Below are 20,010 nucleotides of genomic sequence, written 5' to 3'. Positions count from 1 at the left end.
GCAGGAGGCAATGAGTGTCAGTAGAGCGTTGGTTTCTTTGTTTTTATCCCAGCACTTTGGGGTCCCAGCCACCCAAAACTAATACCGAAACCGAGATGACGGCTGCATTTATGAACCTAATTTTTGTTCCCACTTTGCTTATATATCGGACAATAAGCATCCCCGTCAAGATGAACGCTTTTGCGGTATCAGTCCGGAGAATCGATATTGGATTAAGACTCCAGACCTTGGCGGACGAACATGGCCTTCTTCACCCTTGGTTTAAACACTGTCTGTACTCTGGCTTCACCATGTTCACTTGACTATCAATAGAGGCGTAGCATATCGAGCGTGTATCATGAAGAGAAGAGAGTAGGAGAGGAAAAGCGAGAGAGATTGACAATTCAAATAAGTAGTTTTATGCCGCCTAAACTCCGAATCTAATATTGAAACAAATGGTGTAAGTTTACCAGCACATTTCTGCTCTTTAAACTCCCAAGCGAATTCCTTCACAGTATAAACGGAACTCAAGAATACGCCCACAGATGATAGCTTTCCAGTGGGGATTTGTACCACTGTTGGCATGTTGAATATGTGTATGACCAGACTGATCAATTGATCAATGAATTGAAATGAAGCACTGATGATTTGATGAGTGTGACCAGCCAACCGCACACGTCAACTCTCAACTATCAACGACAATGGCCTATGTCCAGGTAGAAGCTGACGATGTGAGTGCCTCTGCCTCTTTGTACAGCCTTGTCTCATCATCTATAGCGTCTAGAAGAAGGTCCAGAGAGACTTCAATTCAAAAGTGCGTGCACAACTCCATCTTCTTCGCTAGGTCCGCATCTCACCACCACATAGCATTCTTACCTTCAAATGATCCACCAAACTCGGCCGGAGTAGGGAATACCGACAGAGGTTCGTGCCAATAATCCTAGACCTTGTCCCATTCTCTAAATGTATCATCGTAACAGGATACCTCCACGACTCTCCCGCTCACGGTAAATCCGGCGGCGGTTTCTGGACAGTCGAATACTATCAACAATATTTCGACGTAGACACTCAAACAGTCCTCAAACGATGTTACACCACTCTAATCCCAACCCAATCCCGAACATACATATCCACACATCTCAATCCACCCGACATGTACGGTCCTTTTTGGATTCTAACGACCCTCATCTTCACTCTCTTCCTCTCTTCCTCCCTCGCCGCTTCAATATCCGCATACCTCTCAGCAGAAGGCACAAATTACGATTACGATTTCACCTTGCTGAGTTTAGCCGTATCCGTTGTATATGCGTATGGGCTGGCATTACCTATCTTGTTATGGATTGCGTTAAGGTATCTTGGAGTAGGAGATTGGAGTATTGTCGAAGCAATGGCAGTTTGGGGGTACGCGCAGTTTGTTTGGATCCCAGTTTCGGTATGTATATACCATATACACGTTTCTCAATGGCCAGCTCTTGATGAAACTTCTACCTATCAGATACTTTGCGTTATTCCTGAACCTATCACTCGTTGGGTACTTGTAGGACTCGCCACCGCTCTCTCAGGATGGTTCCTCGTAGCCAATATTTACCCCGTCTTAGCCTCAGTACGTCGTCACGTTTTCTACCTCTTTAACGCAACAGCCTAACCCTTTCCTTTGTCAGGCCGAAGCAAAAGCAACACGTCTAATCATCATTGTACTTGCGATACTTCACCTCGGCCTTGCTCTTACTTTCAAAGTTCTTTTCTTCGGTTACTACGTGATAGGTGGTGAAGGAGATTTCCCACTGCCAGGAATGGGAGGTAATGCTACAACGACTGCGTAAACCCAAAAAAGATCATTCTGTAGCTCGTCATCTGTATACTTTCCCTAACATATATAATTCCTGGTTTGGAGGTGAATATCCTTTATCCTACATGAGCTCGAGTTGAAATTGTTACAACAAAATAAACACATTCTACTTTTCTTAAAGGGAAAAAAATCATAATGCATAATTACATACAATCTGCGCACATCGATTATCGTCCATACCCATACCCCTGTTGATATCCTCCGTATCCATTCTGGGGCTGTTGCTGATACTGGTATTGTTGCTGCTGCTGCTGCTGCGGTTGCATAGGTGGTGGAGGAGGAGCGAATCCTCCATACTGTGGTTGCTGCTGCTGCTGTGATTGTGATGGTGGTGGAGGCGGAGGCATACCAGATCCCTGATGTAAAGGAGGAGGAGTATGATACGAATTAAACTGCTGCTGTTGCTGCTGAGGATGTGACGCTGGCGGAGGCGATATCATAGACGATGATTGTCCAGGAGTCTGACCAGGGACATTAAAAGCTTGCGATCCCAACATCATAAGACTCGCATATGGATCATTCCCACCCTGATGTCCGCCGCCACCACCACCATTATTCTGATTCGATTGCATCGACGATTGAACAGGTCTAGGTGGTGGCGGTGGTAAAAACGAAGACGAAGACGATTGATGTTGAGGTGCTTGTGGTGCAGAAGCATACATATTACCTCCGTATGAATGAGGTGCGGGTGGAGGAGGGAAAGAAGAAGAATAGTTCTGCTGATGTTGAGGTGGAGGAGGAGATTGATGTTGATGTGGTGGTGGAGGTGGTGCTGGCGCATTATGACTCTGATAAGACTGTGTCGGATAAGTTGAAGGATATTGCTCATGCTGCTGCGGTGGCGGTGAAGAGAACTGAGAGCCAGATAGAGAATGATGATGCTGTTGAGGTTGTTGCTGAGGTGGGGGTGGAGTAAACTGGTGGTTCTGTTGAGCTGGTGGGGGTGGAGGCGAGGTGGCATAGTGATGGTACGAATCCTGTCTCTGAGGACGCGCCTGCTCAGTCTGCCAGGACGAACGAGGTGACGACGGGGTATCACGAAGACTCATACCAGCAAGCGCCGCGTCCAAACCCGATTTCGCGGGCAGTGGTGGTGGCTTTGCAGGAGCAGAAGGTAAGGGAGCAGCAAGACGCTTCTCCGTTTCAAGTTTCGCAGCAAGCGCATCACGTTCCGCCGCTCGTCGAGTGGTATACATACGAACATGTGTTTGCAGCTCCTTCGTCAACTGCGAAAGCTCAGTGTAAAACTGTAGACCTTTGCTAAAATAAAATAAAAACTTAATGCAAATTGGAGGTGAAAATTCGATCAACACGTACACAATACCATCCCGAACTTCCATATATCCATCCCTTGCCCGTGAAAACCGTCTGACAGTGTCTTTCTTCTTCTTTTCCCTCTCTTCCCACCTTCTCGCGCCAGGTCCTCTACCAGCGAGATCCTTCAGCCCTTTCCAAAGCGTGGACACTTCCTGAAGCACGACCTCTTGAGCATGAACACTCGAAGCTAATCGCTGCTGATAAGGTCTAAACTTTTCAAGTTCGCTAGCAAATAACGTCGGCTCGACACCCGAATTACGACGGTTCAGCAAAAGTAGATGCGAAACATCATCTGTTTGGATCTAAATTTCACAGACACAGAAAACAATAGCAATTAGACTTGTGTTGTGACTCAGAGGCAAAAACGTACCTTGTCCTTTAGATCTTTCAATACTTCATTTCTCTCTTTTGCAATCTTACGCAATCTCGTCAACCTTTCTTCAACTTCATCAACAAACGCCCTAATTTTCATCCTTTCCTTCGCATCATCCTGCTCCGAACCAACATCCAAATCCAACAGACTATCAGCACCTGCTCCTCCACGCTCCCTGAACACATTCTCCACTTCCGGAATCAACAACAATCGAATATCTCCCCCGACTGCGTCCCACATCACTTGAACTTGTTGATCCGATGCAGCAGCGGCTTCCAAAGCCGATAAATGGCCTTTAAGATCCTGTCGCATGGATTTGGTCAACATGGCACTAGGATCTTGAGTCCACAAGTGTTCATATTTAACGCGCATCATCTCGCAATCCCTAGATTCAACATCCAAATCCCTCGACACGGCATCCAATTCCTGTTGCACATTACTCTTGCTCTTTCCCAAATCCGTCAAAAGGCCTTGTACAGGTTCCCGTTCCTCCACTAATCCAATATCCTCTTTCCATCTTCTAACATCGAGTGGTACTTCTTCTCCACCTCCCACTTCTCCCTCAGCCATAGCTTTGAACCGAGAAAGGCCTTCACGGATTCCCATACCATCAACAACACTCCTGGCTTCTCCCTCAGCAGCATCAGCTTTTTCAACTTCAGCTCTAACAAGTTTTGCTTTTTCCTCCGAGTATACACTAGCGCTCTCATGGACGCTGAGAGGAACCAACTTCAAAAAGAAATCTTGTCCAATCGTTTTTTGAACCTCTGGGGCAGCGTAGACGTCATGAATATGCATGGGAGTTGCTACAGCCGTTTTGTCGATACTGGGGAGTGCTTCTGGCGAGGGTAGAATGGCATTGTAAATGAGGTCATTCTCGCGAGACGCCTCGGCTTTCTTCTCCGAGCAGATGGTATGATGCGCTTTGACGCGTTCATGAATCGATGTCCCTGCGTCTGAAGGAAGGTTGGGAGACATGGTTGAGAGAAACATGGAATTGAAGGATTGAGCGGATTTCATAGCTTCTTTGCCTAGAGATTCAGAGAGTGTAAAACGGACGAGGGCATCTCCATGTTTGCCTGCAGCATCATCTGCGAGACCACGATAATAGTGAGCGAGCGATTGGAAATGCTTGCTCTTGATCTGACATTCGAGTCAGAAGGAGTTTCCACTGCAGGGGAGATATAGCGCACCTGAAGCAGCGTAACCCAATTACGGTCAAAAATTCCTTTACCCATAAATTCCTTGACATCCTCCGTCAAAGTCGTATACATATACGCCGCCTGTGCAGCAATCTTTGAAACCAAAGCATTTCCCTTCTTCTCGTCCGTACATTTCTCAAAGAAGACTTCCGTAGCTTGAGCCAGAATGAGGTCAATAAGAAACTTGACAACGTCTCGACTGAGATCAGTCGAGGGCGCGTGTAAAAAGTTCTCGTTGATATAGCTGAGCATTCCTGCCGATGTACGGAAATAGTAAAAAGCTCTCTTGGTCCCTTCTGGGTCTGATCGCGATTGCGCAGCAGCTATCGAACTGTGCGTAGATGCAATCTGGAAGAGAACAGAAGCCTTTTCGTATGCGATTGAGGTCTGGGTTATGAGTTTGTTGATGAATGCATCGCGCCAAGGAAAGTTGACGCGGATCTCGGGGAAACGAAGTTCAAGGAGTTCTAGTTGACCAAAGTACTTGTACAGTAGATCTCTGGCTGTTCAAAGGTATATCTGATTGTCAGCACAGTGCATTAACTATGGCACGATCCGACGCACCAGTAAAGTCGCTGCCAGCGCCCTTGACGGCGTCCTGACGACATCTCTGAAGAGCATTACACTCTGCGGCGTAGTTGTCGGGGTTCTCGCCGTAGGACTGAGCAATGACATTCTTGATTGGGGTCGTCCAGTCGACGTCGTCCGTCGTTTTCTTGGGTATCGATATCATGGGCGACTGGTGCGCCATGGTGGAAGAGAGGATGTGGGTGGGAAGGAGCTTGGATTCTGGATAGATGGCCTACGCAGGTCATTTGTTTACATCAGAAGATAGTGCCAAACAAAGACGTCGGGCATGTTCGGTGTGTTTGGCTTTGCCGCCGAGCGAACCACTGTTGTGCCATGTCGAAACCATCGTCGAGCGAAGAGATTCTCGGCAAAAAGGTACGCGTCTTTGCTGCTCTGTGGTCAAGCTTTGCTGATTTCTATGCAGTATGACCGTTGCCGTATGTGTTCTCAGTCTTCTCAGGCAATTGCTCGTCTGATATGTCTTTAGTCGCTGACCTGCTCGTCAAATCGTGCGTAGGCAGTTGTTTAAACTTGTCACACAGTAGCTGACATTTCCCGCAGCGGTATCGGCTTCGGCGTAGGAGTAGTCGCCTCTGTAATCTTCTTCCGCCGTGCGTGACATTTACTCGAATTTGCCTGGGGGAACTCTGACAACGTCTATGGCACTGACAGGACGAACGTGGCCTATTGCCCTCTCGACTGGCTTTGGTGCTGGCGCAGCATATGCAGACTGCGATCGCTCTTTCAACCCCGCCCGTATCCCCGGCACCCGTGTTCTCTCACCACCTGAGGCTGCATCTCTCCCCGACAAAAATTCAAATTAGTTGTTGGACATTATAAAACGTGTAGCTCCATGCAGGACAGGACTTTTTGTTAATTTACCCCTCGTTCATCCCACAATAGATTTCCCCATAGTAGGAACATCCTAATTTTGGGATGGTTTCATCCGAGGTTCCTCTAGGGCGACACTCGAAGGTTGTTCAACCTTTGTATTATCTCCGAATTTGCGCTGTTCTTCTCCAAGGACCCATCGCCTATAGAGGACGTCTTTGTTCTGAAGTTAGACTGTGTTTTCCGGGTAGAAACCTAGACACCTACATCCACAACCGACCATAAGTGGTGCCGACCATATAATGGTTCGTATTCGCTGAGCTTGAGGGTGAAGAGGCTGCTTTGCCATGAATTGGTTTAAAGAAAACGATTGAACAGTCCTTGATCGGACTTCTAAATTCGAATTTCTATTACAAGACAGTCTAATTACGATGCTTCTTCGAAACGCAACCAGTCATGTTGTTCGCTGACATCCGTAAAATACAGATAGTCTTCGTGGATTCAAGACTGGCCACCTGACGTTTGTTCACCGTATAGCACCTTCCTGCCCCATTGCGAGAGTTTACGATCCCAATCCCGGACTCCAGCGAAAAGGTATGCAATTTCTTGGTTCCACTGTGATTCCGCGTACGAAGTCCAAGGATGTCGGGAAATTCGGGCTGCGGCGGAGGGCGGTGCAATGACCGCAGTTGGAGAGTCAACTAGACGAGAGCTAAGGGTATGGAGGCTGTATGCGTCAGCGCTAGGAATGGACATAATTCGGTGTTTACGCATACTCGCGACGAATCTGGTCGGTTCTGTTGTACACAGGTCAGAGAGGCATGAAAGAGAGTAGCAAAAGACAAACCTAGTCTGGATGAGGTTGGAGAAGCCGTAGTAGACCTAAAGCTGGTTAACAACAGCGCTGGCGGGCATTATTCCAAGGACAACTTACGCCTCCCGCGACAAGGGCGCCTGCAACGGGGCCGACGAAAGCCATAGCAGGAGAATAGAATGGACCGTGGGAAACAACAGCTTTTCACAGCCCTCCACGCATAAAGACAATGTAATGGGCAGGCAGACGCATAGCGCCACACTCATGCTCCAACCATGTCAAACGGCCTCGTAACATTCAGCGACCTCCCGGTAGAAATCGGCGAGCTCATCATCTCCCTATGCGACGACGACGGCTTGCTAGCCCTCGTCAAAACCAACCGTTATCTCAATTGGTTGCTCATACCTATTCTTCTGAGGCGTCTGTTACAGATTGATATCCAGGAAGAGGTCATCGAAGCCAATTGGTGCCCAGATGACCCCCGCCGTCTACGGCTCCTTACTCTCCTTAACCTCTGGGTCTACAAACCTACCCTGCCCACATTCAAGTACACTTTCTTCGCTTCTTCCTGCACGAGATTCGTGTCCCAATATGAAACCGAAACAATCGCACAGTTCCTGCACCGTATATCCTCAATTGACACTTTATCTTTCCAACGTTTGGATAACTTGGCTGGCGCGACGAGTGCCATTCGAAAACACGACTCCGATCTTTGGAGGTTAAATCTCGTCGCGCTATTGAAGCTTGCTTTACATAGGAAATGTCGGAAACTTTCGTTGGATCGCGGACCAATGTCTACATATATCCATGAGCCCTCTTCAGGCAGATTCACTGCCGCTCAGTCTGAAGACTTGGCATCCATAACATCCTTCCTCAATTGCCCTCCTACGCTCGAGGTGCTAGAGCTCAGAGACTCAATGATGCTACTCCCCTTCTTCCTCCCACACACGCTCGACCTCCTACGGAGTCAATCATCCGTTCTTGTGGAACTCATGATTTGTGAAGACTCGCTGGGGGGCTGGAAAGAGTTTTTCGCATCCGTATCGGCTCCATCACTTCAACAACTCGTTATCAAACGCAAGTCTTTCCAAGAACCTTTCGTCGTTTCATTTGACCTCCTATTCAAATTCTTCCATCGGCATCCAGCACTCCGCAGAATTAAATTGGACCACATCCGTATCCCAAAAGTTGTAACTCCACCCATCGAGAGAACTTATCTTTTCCCGAATCTAGAGTATCTGGACGCTCACCCGACAATCCTTGCAACCCTCCTTCGATATCCGAAGCATTTTCCGAAATTGTGTTACATTTCAATGTCTCTTACATCATATGATGGATACGATCGTGCAATCTCCGTTCTCTCATCCGAACTCAAATACTCCATGTCAAATGGCACGAATCCAATCCCACTTTCATTCGCATTCAACGCCGATAAATCTTTCATCTCATGGTTCCGCCGCCAATGCGAACCCCCCAATCGTCTTCAGTATCTCAAAGACCTCGAGGAAATCACAGTCATTCTCGAAACTACCTGGTTTGGAGAGATGATCTCTTTTCTGCACCTTTTACCGGATTGGTTGGCGCCGTTGACGAAGTTGAAGGTTGTGAGAGTAGGGCATCCATATCATATTGATGTATGTCGCAGGGAGTTGCGGAATTTGCAGGGTATGCGGCCGGCGTTGAAGATCAGGCTTTTTGATTCGTTGAATTCTATATGTGGAGATAGAGGTTTAAGAGAACAGGATTTGTGAGGGTTTAGTATATGATGAGAGTGATGAATTGCTCTGGGTATATACACTGATCTTTTTTTCAACATTGACGCTCATAGACTTTGTAGTGAACTTAATTGCTGTAGCCTACAGTTCAGTATTGATGTTCAGTCTGCTTGTATCTGACCTCCAAAAACTTGAGGAGCGTAATTGGGTCATTCTCCTGTTTCCAAAGTTGGAACACAAGTATGTGGTGCACTCTACAAAGCTGAAGCGGGACCTGAAGTACATTCTGATTTATTCTACCTCGAGAAGACGGTTAGTATACTTCAACAAAGGACGGATGGGAAACAATGTACGTGTTAATATGCAAGATCGTGGATTATCAATTTATTTAGACTGAATGTGAACGACTTTTCTTTCGCGCGATTTCTCGCGGAGGTGTGAATGTACCTGATCTTCACGACTACTATCGGTAAGATCATGCTTGTTCCCCACACCACTTACCCTTCAACTTGGAGGAGGGTGACAAGGAGAAACACGATCAACAAGCCGTCTCCTAAAACGTCTAGTATAAACTATAAAAAAACAGTAACGTGCAAATGATATACAGTGAACTACTACTAACTTCTCTGCTCATACAAAGCCAACAGAGCCGTCTTAGGAACCTCGAATACACTCGAATCACCTTTCGGCGACACTTCCACCATAGCAGAATCCGCATTGGCGCGTAATAACACAGCACGTCCTTTCACCTCACTAGGACCTTCCATCGCCAACGCCTCTTCATTCGTTCTCGATGCCTCAATCGGTTTGACATACTTGGCCGCTAATGTCTCTTTTTCTCCAGACAGGTCATCAAATGCAACCACAACCTCTTGTTCATACCCGCCTTGAGTCCGATGCGCTGAAAGAATAAAACCCACTCGATTTTCAAGGATACCGTCTTTGTAGTTGTCGATCTTGGTATCCCGGATTATAACCTTGATGCGGTTGAGATAGGTCGAGGCTATAGATTCGAACATCCAATCTTCATCCAGTGCTAAAATAGCAGAATAAGTCATGGGTCAATATCTTATGAAAAAGGTCGACGTACTGTACTCGGATGAGCTGGGACTTGTTCCATAAGTGAAGCTTGTGAATGGTGTGGGAGCCGATTGTCCAGTCCAATAGTTAGCAGGTGTATGGGCAAGTGGAGGAGCAGGAGTATGCATGGGTGCTGGTGTAGGTCCACTATTGAACGCTGGCGTAGCCGCTGTTGTGGGTGTTGGTGCAGAAGCTGGTGTGGGTGCAGAAGCTGGAGTAGGTGCACTCTGTCCAAATGAATAAACAACTTATCGAAATAAAAAAACGATGGTCTATAGAAACTCACCCAAGGCGTCGTGTCAGTCGCTGTCCAACTAGTATTCCTCGGTGACGCCCATCCGTCACTCGTACCCCACCCTGTGGTCGCTCTTCCAGGCGTGGCACCACCCCATGACGGACCCCCGGCAGGTGCGACATTCCCTCCAGGAGTCGCACCGCCCCAACTGGAAGCACCACCTCCACTGCTATATGGATTTGGTGTCCTAGAGCTGGCGTTCCATGCTGGTGTTTTACCACCATCAGCATAAGGATTAGGCGTCCGCGAACTTGCATTCCACGCAGGCGTCTTTCCTCCATCAACATATGGATTTGGCGTTCTTGAGGCGTTCCATCCGGGTGTCCGGCCTTCGGTGGATGTATAAGGGTTTGGTGTACGTCCCGAGTTGCCGAAGGGCGTACGGCCACCTGCAGCATTGCCACCAAACCCACCAGCGTTGTATGGGGGCCCCATACGACCTCCTCCACCAGGACCAAATCCACCGCCACGTCCGCCTCCTGGTCTATCGAGGGGTTCAAGCTTGCCATCGGGCCTAACATACAAGATAAGGACATGACGTTTGTAGGATGGATGACTGATAACTTACAGCCTGCGGTAAAGCTTCTCTTTGTCGATCATGATAAGCTTGTTCCCCGTCCGTAGCTCAACCCGAGCAATGTTGCCGTTCGTATCTTTGATAGTACCCGCATATCCCTTATGAGGTCCCTTGACTACGGTGACTGTCACTCCAATATGCCTGTCTTTGGGTCCCCGACCCATATTGCCTGAGCCTACCATGCCACCAGTGGGTTGAACGAGTGCTGGGTTCATCTTCGAAAGATCTGCACCGGGTTTGACGAGACTACCTTTCGGTGCCACGGAGAGCAAGGCTCGTGTCCTTGTCACAAAAACACCGCCATTTTCAATGATATCGCGGTTATGGAGGAAAGCGTAGAAGGATTGGTAGATGTGTAGAACACGGCCCTTGCGTCCCTGATGGCCACATTAGAAACTTGCATTTAGACCAGAAGTAGAGTCTTACCTCTCCCTCAACTTCCTTCATGTTGTCATTGATGCGTATCTCGTGTCCATCGCGATCCGTCGCCACCGCTCGGTTTGAATCCCGGCGCATAGAGATTTGGTGGGGTTGTACCAAACGCACCTGGCCGTTTTGGTCTAGAACACGGAAAGAATCGCGTTCAGTCTTGAAAATGACACCAACAGTTTGCGCGCTGCAGAAATAAGATGAGAAATTCATCGGGAGAAGGGTTAAGTCGTTACATACTCAAGTTGAACCAAGTCGTGCAGCTCGTAGTTTCCAACAATGTTAGTACCTGAGCCAACCTCGGCAGCTTCACGAAGATCCTTAGAGAACACAGAGACCTACAACGAGATTATTATTCAATATCGACAACCAAAAATATTTTTCAGCGCTCACCTCTTGCATCGACATGTCCGACAAAAACGTTACGATGTTATCCGCAATTGAAACCACCAAACCCGTTTCATCGGCATTCTGGCCAGTCATGACCTTGACATGGTCACCAGGTTTGAACCTCTTCCTCACACTCCTGGCAGGAATTTCGATCTTCTGACCCTCCACGTCAAATCCAATCGCAGAAATCGTCACCACATCCTGGTTGATCTCTTCCACTACACCATGGATACCGGCCTGTTCACCCTCAAACACTTCTACATGATCACCAGGTTGTAAAACCAATACAGCAGCTTTGCGTGAAGCCTCAGCGATAATCGAAAGATCTACCGGGTTCTCGCCTTCCCCGTCCTGCCGTCTAGTGAATTGTGTGATTTCATCCAAAGTCGGATTCACATCCTCCAGAATCAAAGCGCTGACTTTGAAATCCTTTTCGATGAACCCATCACGGTAGGTGTCGTTTTGAAATACGTAGACATCGCTCCGACGAGTCACAGACTTGCGGCCATACACCTTTGCGACCTCCTCATAATTAAACAGTCGTTGTGGCGGACGCATGTTGGCGCCTGAGCCAGTCATTTTTTTCCGCTTCTTCCCGTCCAAAGCAGCATCATCTCTTGGATTGAGATCAATACGGGGAATGAACTTCAATCCGACATCTTCGCCAGTATCGGTGATATCCATAACTTGCGCCAAATCTCCGGCATATTTTCCTCGACGGATGCGCACCCAGCTACCCGGTGTCACGGTCTGCTCTTGTTTTTTGATTTGCAAAAGGCTGGCCATTTCTTCAATGGGCACAAGATGTATACGAGTGAGGTAGACACCAACGAGACCATTACAAGCTTCGGAAACTTGTTTTGAGCTGCGTGCTTCCACGTATATCATACCGGGAAGCGAGTCTCTTTGGAAAGCAGAAAGGATAGCGAGAGGTTTTGCGGTAAACTCGACATCGAGCGCTTTGCGCATGATACTAAACACAATATCGCGCTCGCGTCCAGGCTAGCCACATGTAAGCCTTTTTCTCGGTCATGAACGAATGGTAAGGTACTCACCCTGACTCGAACTTGCCATAAACTTGCATCTTGCACTGAAGGCATGAGCAATCTTTGCGGGATTTCATTCATGTCACCCGTATATCGAACGGCGGCGCGATGGGCATATCGTCTACTTAGATTTTTTGCAATCTCTTCCGGGCTTTGTTCTTCTTCAGCAAGTTGTCGCCTTGCATCTAGTGAAGCATGATGGCCTCTTGCCGCATCTTCATCCATATCCTCTCCCGTCTCAATGAAAGGATCTATATCATTATTGGTACACTTCGAACTTATAAACAGCGTAACAACTCACCTGCACCTATGTCTTCATCTTCGTCTTCGTCTTCTTCATCGTCGCTGACCTCGGCTTCAATATCTAGGAAACGACTAGCAGCCGAACGTCGATGACGGTGCTACATCATTGTTTCAATTCCACTATTACACCAACAGAGCAGTACATCAATAAACATACCTTGGCTTTCTTGCGTTTCCTTCCAGAGTTTTCTTCGTCTTCCTCGTCTTCTTCATCCTCCTCGTCCTCTTCCTCTTCCTCATCTTCAAATTCCCGCCGCGTCGGTTGTTTCTGCGGCTTATCGAAGGACTCTTCCTCTTCCTCTTCTTCCTCCTCCTCCTCCTCTCGGGGTTGTTGCATATCAGGGTCGTACGAATTAAGGTCTTCGACGTCCGACATGGTGGTGAGAATGAAAGATATTACAATTTACAAGTAAAAAGCCGGAACTGCTGGAAGACTGACGGGCGTGGCCAACATCACGTGCATCATCCTCTTCCGAAGATTACATAATGCAGAAATCACTGCAATACATAACGGATGACGGCAGGTACACTCAATCCCGGCCATTATCAGGACCGCAATGGCTTCATGCCCAGACCTCCCACCGGAACTCCTCCCGGAAATTCTGAGGCATCTTCCAAAGGTTCATCATTTGACAAGGACAGCACTCGTTGATCATCTGTTCTACCAAGCAACAATACCAGAGTTGTACAAGCGAGCCTCCATATACTCGTGGCATAAAGAAGGAAAACTCAAGGTAGCTCAAGGATCGTCTGTTTTAATTTATTCATTGAAGGAACTAGGTTTTGTTATTGTTCCGGACGCTCGCCTCCTGTCCGCATCTTGCGCGATACATCCGTCGACTAGGTATGCACATACCTATCCTTCTTGTGCGAACAAACATACTTATATACTACTTGGTTCGTTTGCGTAGAGATCCGCGATTTTCCTAAACATCAACTCACCGACGAGGGATTAAAGGACATTCTCCAAGGATTACGAAATTGTACAAACTTACGTTCATGTACATGGACACGAGACGGTTCATTAACATCCGGTATCCTATGCGCATTGCTAAATGCACCATCATCCCCCGAAGCCAGTCCTCATATTTCAAGTTCACCAATGCCGAATTTACGGGAACTCGAAATCAATGGACATCATGTACATCTCTTCGACCCCAAACTGCTTCTGCACTTTCGTTGGTTAACCAAAATCAGTATCATTATGCCTACTTTAGAAGTGATCCAGGTGTTAGAAGAATGGGTGAAGATCTTACAAGGGACTCTCACAAGCTTAAATTTGATTTGCAGAGTACGTTGCTAACCTCTTTTTTCAAATCGATTCATCGATGAAAGGGAACGTAGACATCTCCATTGATCACAGACGATACCCTCATTCGAATGGCGCCATCACTTCAAAATCTAGAATTTTTCCATTTGACTGGATGTCCGAAAGTCACACACAAGGGCATTCGAGCAGTATTGAGCGAAAACGAGAACGGTATCAAAAGTCTTGGGCTCGAAGGCGTTTCTCCTCGATTAGTACAGTGTCTCTCTCCCATATCTGTAACTTTGCTGAATGATAGCACAACAGGATCTTGAACAACTGCTTCCCACGTCCAGTCTAAACCCCCAACCCACATTTCACAATCTACGTTCTCTAACTCTCTCTTTACCACCTCTAAACCCTTCACCACCTCCACCTCCGAACGGTCATCACCATAATTATACAGCTATTCAAAGATGGATAGCCCGCTCTGAACTATCGAACTACACATCAACCCTTAGCTCCCTCATCACCTCTACCAACGCTCCCAATCTCGAGCAATTTCAAATTTATAGTCCATATATGTTTCTCGAACCATGCGATGCGACGAGTACATTATTTAGAGCGTTAGTGAAAGATCATGGTGATAGGTTGAAGAGGATAAGTGTACATAGAATGTTGATTGACATGGATGTGATCACAGAAATTTGTTCGAGGTGTTTCAAATTAGAAGAGCTTTTCATGGTGATTGAGCCTGGATATCTGGTACGTTTAATAAATTATCCGTGCCAATATAGTTTGAAAGCTGAAACACCATTCCCTCCAAGGATGATTTAGCTCTTCGCATACATGATGCCAAATCATTACGAACAATCCACGTCAATTATCCATTAGAAGCTCATACAGAAGATGGTGGTACAGCCGTCCTTCGTCTTTCCGAAGCCGTCAACTTCGTTCGACAATGTAGAAATCCGAGTTTAACGCAATTCGGGTGCAATGCACGTGTGTGGCATGTTCGTACGCTATTTTCAAAAACCTGATAATTTTCTTTATTTATTTTCGGGAACGCTGATTTAGTCGGTCGATTGCAGGTTCATCGAAGGATTGTTGAAAGAGAGGATGATAGTGGTGAGAAGGTGAAGGAAATTGAGATTGACCTTGGGCCGTATGAGTCTCCAGATGTTCCAGAGCAGTTTTTGGTTGTTCGCGCATAGTATACATTTCAGAGACTACTCATTAAGGCTAAGTAAAAAAAAATACTTATCATTCGCCAAGAGAAAGGCATTTTCACTTTCACCAAGGGGTACCAGAAGGAAACATCATAGGCGGAGTGATCTCCTTCCTCTTTTCCGAACCGACAAGTAGTTCAACAAGAGTCAACGCAAAAGGGAAAGTAGATCCTGGTCCCCGACTAAAAAAAAAGAAACGTAAACACAATGAAGTAGTACGCAAAACCTTTTACTTGCCTGGTAACAAGTTTACCGGAGACAACGACCGAATCTTCGGAATACTCAAACGAGTTTTCGAGTTCAGATTTAATGCTCGGATGAGATGTTATAGGCTGAGAAGGTAACCCTGACGTCTTTGCGACCAAACTCCCTTTTTTTATTTTATTTTAAGAAGTTCAATCGTATATCACACAGAAATCATTTGAAAACTTACCAGCACAAATCATTCCAACATATTTCCCTTGACTCAAATAATCCCTTACCAATTTCTGTACACCACCATCCCGAGCCATAATTTCCGCGCCTTTCGCTCCTCCAGGAATTACCAGTAAATCATACTTGTCCTAGTAAATAAAATAAAAATAAAAAAATCCATCAATCGCATCACAACAAAAAAACTGAATTTTCCAAAACATACAGGACCAAAACCACTTGCAGAAGGTTCGAAATAGATATCTGGCATAATTCTAACACCACGAGAACATTTCGCCGTTGGTGGACTAATCAAAGTGACTTGACCTTGTCCAGCAGATGTAGTTGTAGCATCGCTTAACCTGTCTAGAGAAGGTGTAGTGGAGATATACGCGGATGTAGTTATGATACCACCCCTGACGAGTGTATCATAAGTTATCGTACTAGAAGTGATAAAATGGATCTCGATTTAGATGTCATATATCATGCATTGAATGAAAAAATGAAAAACGCATACAATTCCATTTCTTCAGTACCATCGGCGATGAGAATTAAAGCTTTAGGTGGCAGGCTCATGACGGTTAGAAGGATATGGCTGTGTGTGTGCTTCAATGGAGAGAGATTGCTGTGTGCTGGGGTGTGAAGGGAGCGACTTTGGATCATTTCTGACGTCATTCATTTATGAGCAGTTTCCATTTCCTGAACTGAATCGAGATTGTAAAAGAAAAAAAAGTTCTCTTGTCAAATGAGTATGTACGGAGGGGCTATGTATTGCGATGAAGCACAATCGAAACTAATTAACTTTATTGTTTAAGTAATGGAAAGAAAGAAAAAAAGAAACAGGAAGACCGGGGTTCAAATCGATACAGGTTGGTTCTATCCAGGAAGGGTTCTATGATACAGCAGTTATTAGGATGAGAGAAGATGGTACGAATGAAGCGGAAAAAGATGAAAACACGAGCCATGTGCGTGTTCAGGTAAGTGAGTAGGTATTGTCGTGAACGCATATGTGGTATAAGAAGGGGGTATTGAATGTCTAGCCAAAGGCGGTGCGGGGGAAGTATGACATTTTGGGTTTATGATGCGGATAAATGGGTTCATTGCTGATTTGTGGCAGCCGAGTTGAGTGCACCGAGTAGAATCTCCCATGCGAGGTCAAGAGTATCCCAAAGCTCATTCTCGTGAATCCCTAAGCTGACGATATCCTGCCACAAATCCTTTACGCGAACGGTGAGGCCCATGAGCTTGGACAGATTGCCCGAGGCATGCTGGCAAAGGAGGTCAGAGAGCTGGTGTAGCGTATTGGGGGACTGAAGGATATTGAGGACGGCCTGGTGGGTAAGATTCTGGATTGGCGCCGCGGCGGGGAAGCCAAGGGCAGACATGACAGCATCCAGGCGGTGGGTGTAGAGATATCCATGGATGACGGAGAACGCGGCTGGGGATGGGAGAGAAAGAGGGAGGACGGGGAGGGTGAGATTACCGTTCGCCGAGGGAGTCGGATGAGAAGCAGGCAATGCGGGTAGGCGGGGACAGTAGGCGGCGAGAGTGAGCGCATGGACAGCAAACATCATGGCGTGGTCCGAAGACGACGATGATTTTGCGGGGGATATAGCGAGGATGTGGGTGGGATACGCGGCATCTGAAGAGGGAGTGCGGATGGGGACCTTGAGAGAGGAGGATATCTGTGAGCGCGGGAGAGACGGCGGGAGAGAGACGGCGTTGACGCCACGGAGGTTGGGCTGGGGATTCTGACGGAGGCCGCGGCGGATGTACTCCGGGGGCACGTCGACGAGGTCCGGAGAAATACCGGCGAGGGCTTCTCTGGAGACGTCGGAGAACTTGGGGCGGGAGAGGTTGCGGGGCAGCTGGACGGCGGACGGCGCGGCCGGAGCAGCGGCGGGGTGTTGTTGCATGAATTGGCCGTGGGAGGAGAGGTTGAAGGCAGAGGGATGGGAGGCGACCTGGAACATTGTGGCGGATGTGTAGTGTTGGGTCGCCAGGAGCTCACCCAGACTTTTTATCCTGCACAGGACGACATATCGAGAACAACATGATCTGTCTTTTTTCGGTCAATCCTTTGTCGCGTCTCTCTTTTGGGAATAGAACCCCTCCCGTCCCTGCATCTCTTGTCCTTACCCGATTCTTTGTTTTCTGCCTTACACTCTTCATCCACACGCCCCCCGGCAAACCACGAAACAGTCTGGCGCACACTGCGCCCCATCTGCAATCCATCTGCACGGCTTGAATCTCCAGATCTCTCGCAGGCCACGCGATAGGATTTCACTTTTGACCAAATATAGACAAAGATCGATCATCGAGGAGCCTAAATGAGCGCACCAAATCCGGAAATGGCCTTGTTCTTGACGCGGTCGTTCCTTTCTCCTCCAAGGCCACGAGCACCAGGCTCTTGTTCTCTCTTCATCACCTAGCGTGGCTCGTTGCCATGGCTAACCTTCGCTCCCCTTGTACTTTTTTTTTCACTTTCAAATTCACCAACATCATGCGTTCATCGTTCGATACCTTACTCAAATACAAGGCCCATTTTCCACGTTCTATCAATAGTCTTCCTCTCCAGCCACCGTCAAGCGCCATATGCTCATACGAATGGACTATGGAGCACCAAAATGGATCTTGTTGTCTTTTCTCCATGCCAAACCCCCCACCCCCTCTCACGCAACAATAACCGCGACGCTCTTTCATACCACTAGCCTTATTTCGGCTGAAGCGGAAAATACGCTTATATGTAACGTATGTGCAATCTGACAGCATCTGACAAGCGCAGTCTTCCATTTTCATTTCAAGTCACTTCGACTCATTGCCGTATCAAGTAATAATGTGGGCGCCTTCTCCCACCATATACCTCCTATCTGGGATACTGTGTCCCGCGTCCCTGATTCTATGAAGCAGTCGCCGCCTTTGCCGGAAATTTGCGGTCATGTATCCGCTTGCGCGATAACTTTTACCTTGCGGGTATCCAAACCATTTTCAACACCAACGTGCCCCATTACAGTCTCCGACTTGTCGATGTGACCATTGATACGGCGCCATCGATTATACATATCTCTTTGCGCGCCACGCCCATGGTTCCTTTTTCCCATTCTCGAAAGCGTTCCAATGCTCATAACTGGCTCATTTCTCCCCTCCCATCGCCTTACAATTCCCATCCAAACCCCATCAAACTCCGGACTCTTCCCTCAACCTTCCACTTCTCCGCAAAAAAATAGTCCTTCCAGAATCTTCAGTTCGGGTTCTCTTTCACCATTTTAACGCCAAGAACCAGACGGAGGGGGGCAGTGTCATACCTCCATCTGTAAGTCTCTCTCTCTGTCTCTTACCGTTCGTATCAAAAAGGATCACGTCATTGTTTCCATCGCTCTTACTTTTCGACCGATTTTTTTTGATTCATGCTTCTGTTATTGTATGGAGAATCTGGAATTTTTCCCGCCTGCATTGCCTCGTGTTTTCTTGAGCTCGTTGACTCATCGCGCCCATTTTACGGATATATATCCTCATCCATTCGTGCGTATTTTTGGGTTCATAATAGCTTCTGTTGATGTCAACATTTCGACATGTAACTTTGACTGATTATCTAGTCCGCATCGGATTACCTGTGCAAGGTGAGAGTATATTTTTGTTAATGACAATGATGTATTTCTACTTAGGGTCCGAGGTCGCTGATTGCTCAAGAGTTTCTGGTCTCTGTTTACAGTGTTAGTCCCAATTTCAAGGTTCGCGGGTCATCATCATTAATCTAGACCTTGATCCGACCGGACTCTGGAATGATCATCAGCCGATTTACTCCCTCCGCTTAAAAAATTCACTTGTTTCCATACAACGCCGGGCCAACTGGATTATATTGGTTTGACAACGGTAATTTTTTTTTTTAGGCTTGGGAATCAAGCGTCATAACTTAGTACGCAGGACTTTTTGACTATCGAAGGTACAATTGATTTTCTTACTTCGTTCTCTATTTAATTTATTTTTTCTCCCGTCATTGATTGGCAAGACCCTTGGAATCAAATTATTACTATTGTTGTCGTACAATGGGTGTATAACAAACTGGGATTTTGAACCGATTTTGGATTTCTGACTCCTCCCAACATTCGGGCATATTCTTTCAGTCTAGCCGGTTCGTTTTTTGAGCTAATTTATAGGACGTGTTCGATGTAATATCTTTCAATTGGGCCGGATTTTTTTGTGGTATTACTGGTATGTGTTGCGCAAATGCTATCGCTCAATGCGCCCTGACAATGTGCTTCCCTATACTTACCAAACCCGGCACAACGATCTTGATTGTCAGGGTTTCAGTCACATCGCTCTCAGTGTACCCATGTAATCCGAGTCGGGATTC

At 47.0% G+C, this 20,010-nt stretch overlaps 9 protein-coding genes across 9 annotated transcripts; 4 read left to right on the top strand and 5 right to left on the bottom strand.

The window, feature by feature from the left end:
- The first annotated feature begins 655 nt into the window (after positions 1-655).
- On the top strand, positions 656-1,875 carry AGABI2DRAFT_194825 (hypothetical protein). Its single transcript, XM_006455110.1, has 6 exons — positions 656-710; positions 757-793; positions 847-903; positions 960-1,411; positions 1,475-1,582; positions 1,641-1,875. The coding sequence occupies exons 1-6, from the start codon at positions 681-683 to the stop codon at positions 1,800-1,802; spliced, it is 846 nt and encodes a 281-aa protein (XP_006455173.1). The 5' UTR covers positions 656-680; the 3' UTR covers positions 1,803-1,875.
- Positions 1,876-1,960: 85 nt separating this feature from the next.
- On the bottom strand, positions 1,961-5,471 carry AGABI2DRAFT_180346 (hypothetical protein; the record flags this gene model as incomplete). Its single annotated transcript, XM_006455109.1, has 5 exons — positions 1,961-3,088; positions 3,146-3,447; positions 3,516-4,661; positions 4,712-5,223; positions 5,285-5,471. 5 exons carry the CDS (start codon positions 5,469-5,471, stop codon positions 1,996-1,998), a joined length of 3,240 nt encoding a protein of 1,079 aa, XP_006455172.1. The 3' UTR covers positions 1,961-1,995.
- Positions 5,472-5,613: 142 nt separating this feature from the next.
- On the top strand, positions 5,614-6,480 carry AGABI2DRAFT_138422 (hypothetical protein). The gene is made up of 6 exons (XM_006455108.1): positions 5,614-5,665; positions 5,715-5,727; positions 5,778-5,799; positions 5,852-5,901; positions 5,963-6,337; positions 6,389-6,480. Exons 1-5 carry the CDS (start codon positions 5,624-5,626, stop codon positions 6,112-6,114), a joined length of 279 nt encoding a protein of 92 aa, XP_006455171.1. The 5' UTR covers positions 5,614-5,623; the 3' UTR covers positions 6,115-6,337; positions 6,389-6,480.
- On the bottom strand, positions 6,479-7,130 carry AGABI2DRAFT_194822 (hypothetical protein). Its single transcript, XM_006455107.1, has 4 exons — positions 7,056-7,130; positions 6,969-7,003; positions 6,898-6,918; positions 6,479-6,848 (listed from the first exon to the last, which is right to left on the bottom strand). Exons 1-4 carry the CDS (start codon positions 7,098-7,100, stop codon positions 6,623-6,625), a joined length of 327 nt encoding a protein of 108 aa, XP_006455170.1. The 5' UTR covers positions 7,101-7,130; the 3' UTR covers positions 6,479-6,622.
- A 23-nt stretch (positions 7,131-7,153) lies between these two features.
- On the top strand, positions 7,154-8,908 carry AGABI2DRAFT_194821 (hypothetical protein). Its single transcript, XM_006455106.1, has one exon. It carries the CDS (start codon positions 7,211-7,213, stop codon positions 8,684-8,686), a length of 1,476 nt encoding a protein of 491 aa, XP_006455169.1. The 5' UTR covers positions 7,154-7,210; the 3' UTR covers positions 8,687-8,908.
- A 257-nt stretch (positions 8,909-9,165) lies between these two features.
- Positions 9,166-13,155, bottom strand: AGABI2DRAFT_226511 (hypothetical protein). Its single transcript, XM_006455105.1, has 10 exons — positions 12,928-13,155; positions 12,769-12,868; positions 12,477-12,718; positions 11,425-12,423; positions 11,272-11,369; positions 11,029-11,218; positions 10,594-10,979; positions 10,017-10,539; positions 9,741-9,957; positions 9,166-9,686 (listed from the first exon to the last, which is right to left on the bottom strand). The coding sequence occupies exons 1-10, from the start codon at positions 13,144-13,146 to the stop codon at positions 9,268-9,270; spliced, it is 3,393 nt and encodes a 1,130-aa protein (XP_006455168.1). The 5' UTR covers positions 13,147-13,155; the 3' UTR covers positions 9,166-9,267.
- A 162-nt stretch (positions 13,156-13,317) lies between these two features.
- Positions 13,318-15,230, top strand: AGABI2DRAFT_209506 (hypothetical protein; the record flags this gene model as incomplete). Its single annotated transcript, XM_006455104.1, has 7 exons — positions 13,318-13,504; positions 13,551-13,614; positions 13,682-14,061; positions 14,115-14,291; positions 14,344-14,781; positions 14,844-15,020; positions 15,108-15,230. The coding sequence occupies exons 1-7, from the start codon at positions 13,328-13,330 to the stop codon at positions 15,228-15,230; spliced, it is 1,536 nt and encodes a 511-aa protein (XP_006455167.1). The 5' UTR covers positions 13,318-13,327.
- Positions 15,231-15,309: 79 nt separating this feature from the next.
- AGABI2DRAFT_187606 (hypothetical protein) lies at positions 15,310-16,232 on the bottom strand (the record flags this gene model as incomplete). Its single annotated transcript, XM_006455103.1, has 6 exons — positions 15,310-15,427; positions 15,483-15,615; positions 15,679-15,808; positions 15,883-15,964; positions 16,019-16,099; positions 16,174-16,232. 6 exons carry the CDS (start codon positions 16,230-16,232, stop codon positions 15,310-15,312), a joined length of 603 nt encoding a protein of 200 aa, XP_006455166.1.
- A 138-nt stretch (positions 16,233-16,370) lies between these two features.
- AGABI2DRAFT_194819 (hypothetical protein) lies at positions 16,371-17,639 on the bottom strand. Its single transcript, XM_006455102.1, has one exon. The coding sequence runs from the start codon at positions 17,627-17,629 to the stop codon at positions 16,754-16,756; it is 876 nt and encodes a 291-aa protein (XP_006455165.1). The 5' UTR covers positions 17,630-17,639; the 3' UTR covers positions 16,371-16,753.
- Positions 17,640-20,010: the final 2,371 nt, after the last annotated feature.

The sequence above is a fragment of the Agaricus bisporus genome (genome assembly GCF_000300575.1).
Source record: "Agaricus bisporus var. bisporus H97 unplaced genomic scaffold AGABI2scaffold_10, whole genome shotgun sequence".
NCBI lineage: Eukaryota > Fungi > Basidiomycota > Agaricomycetes > Agaricales > Agaricaceae > Agaricus > Agaricus bisporus.
Note: the sequence above shows the minus strand (reverse complement) of the source record. Positions and strands in the feature narration are given on the sequence as shown.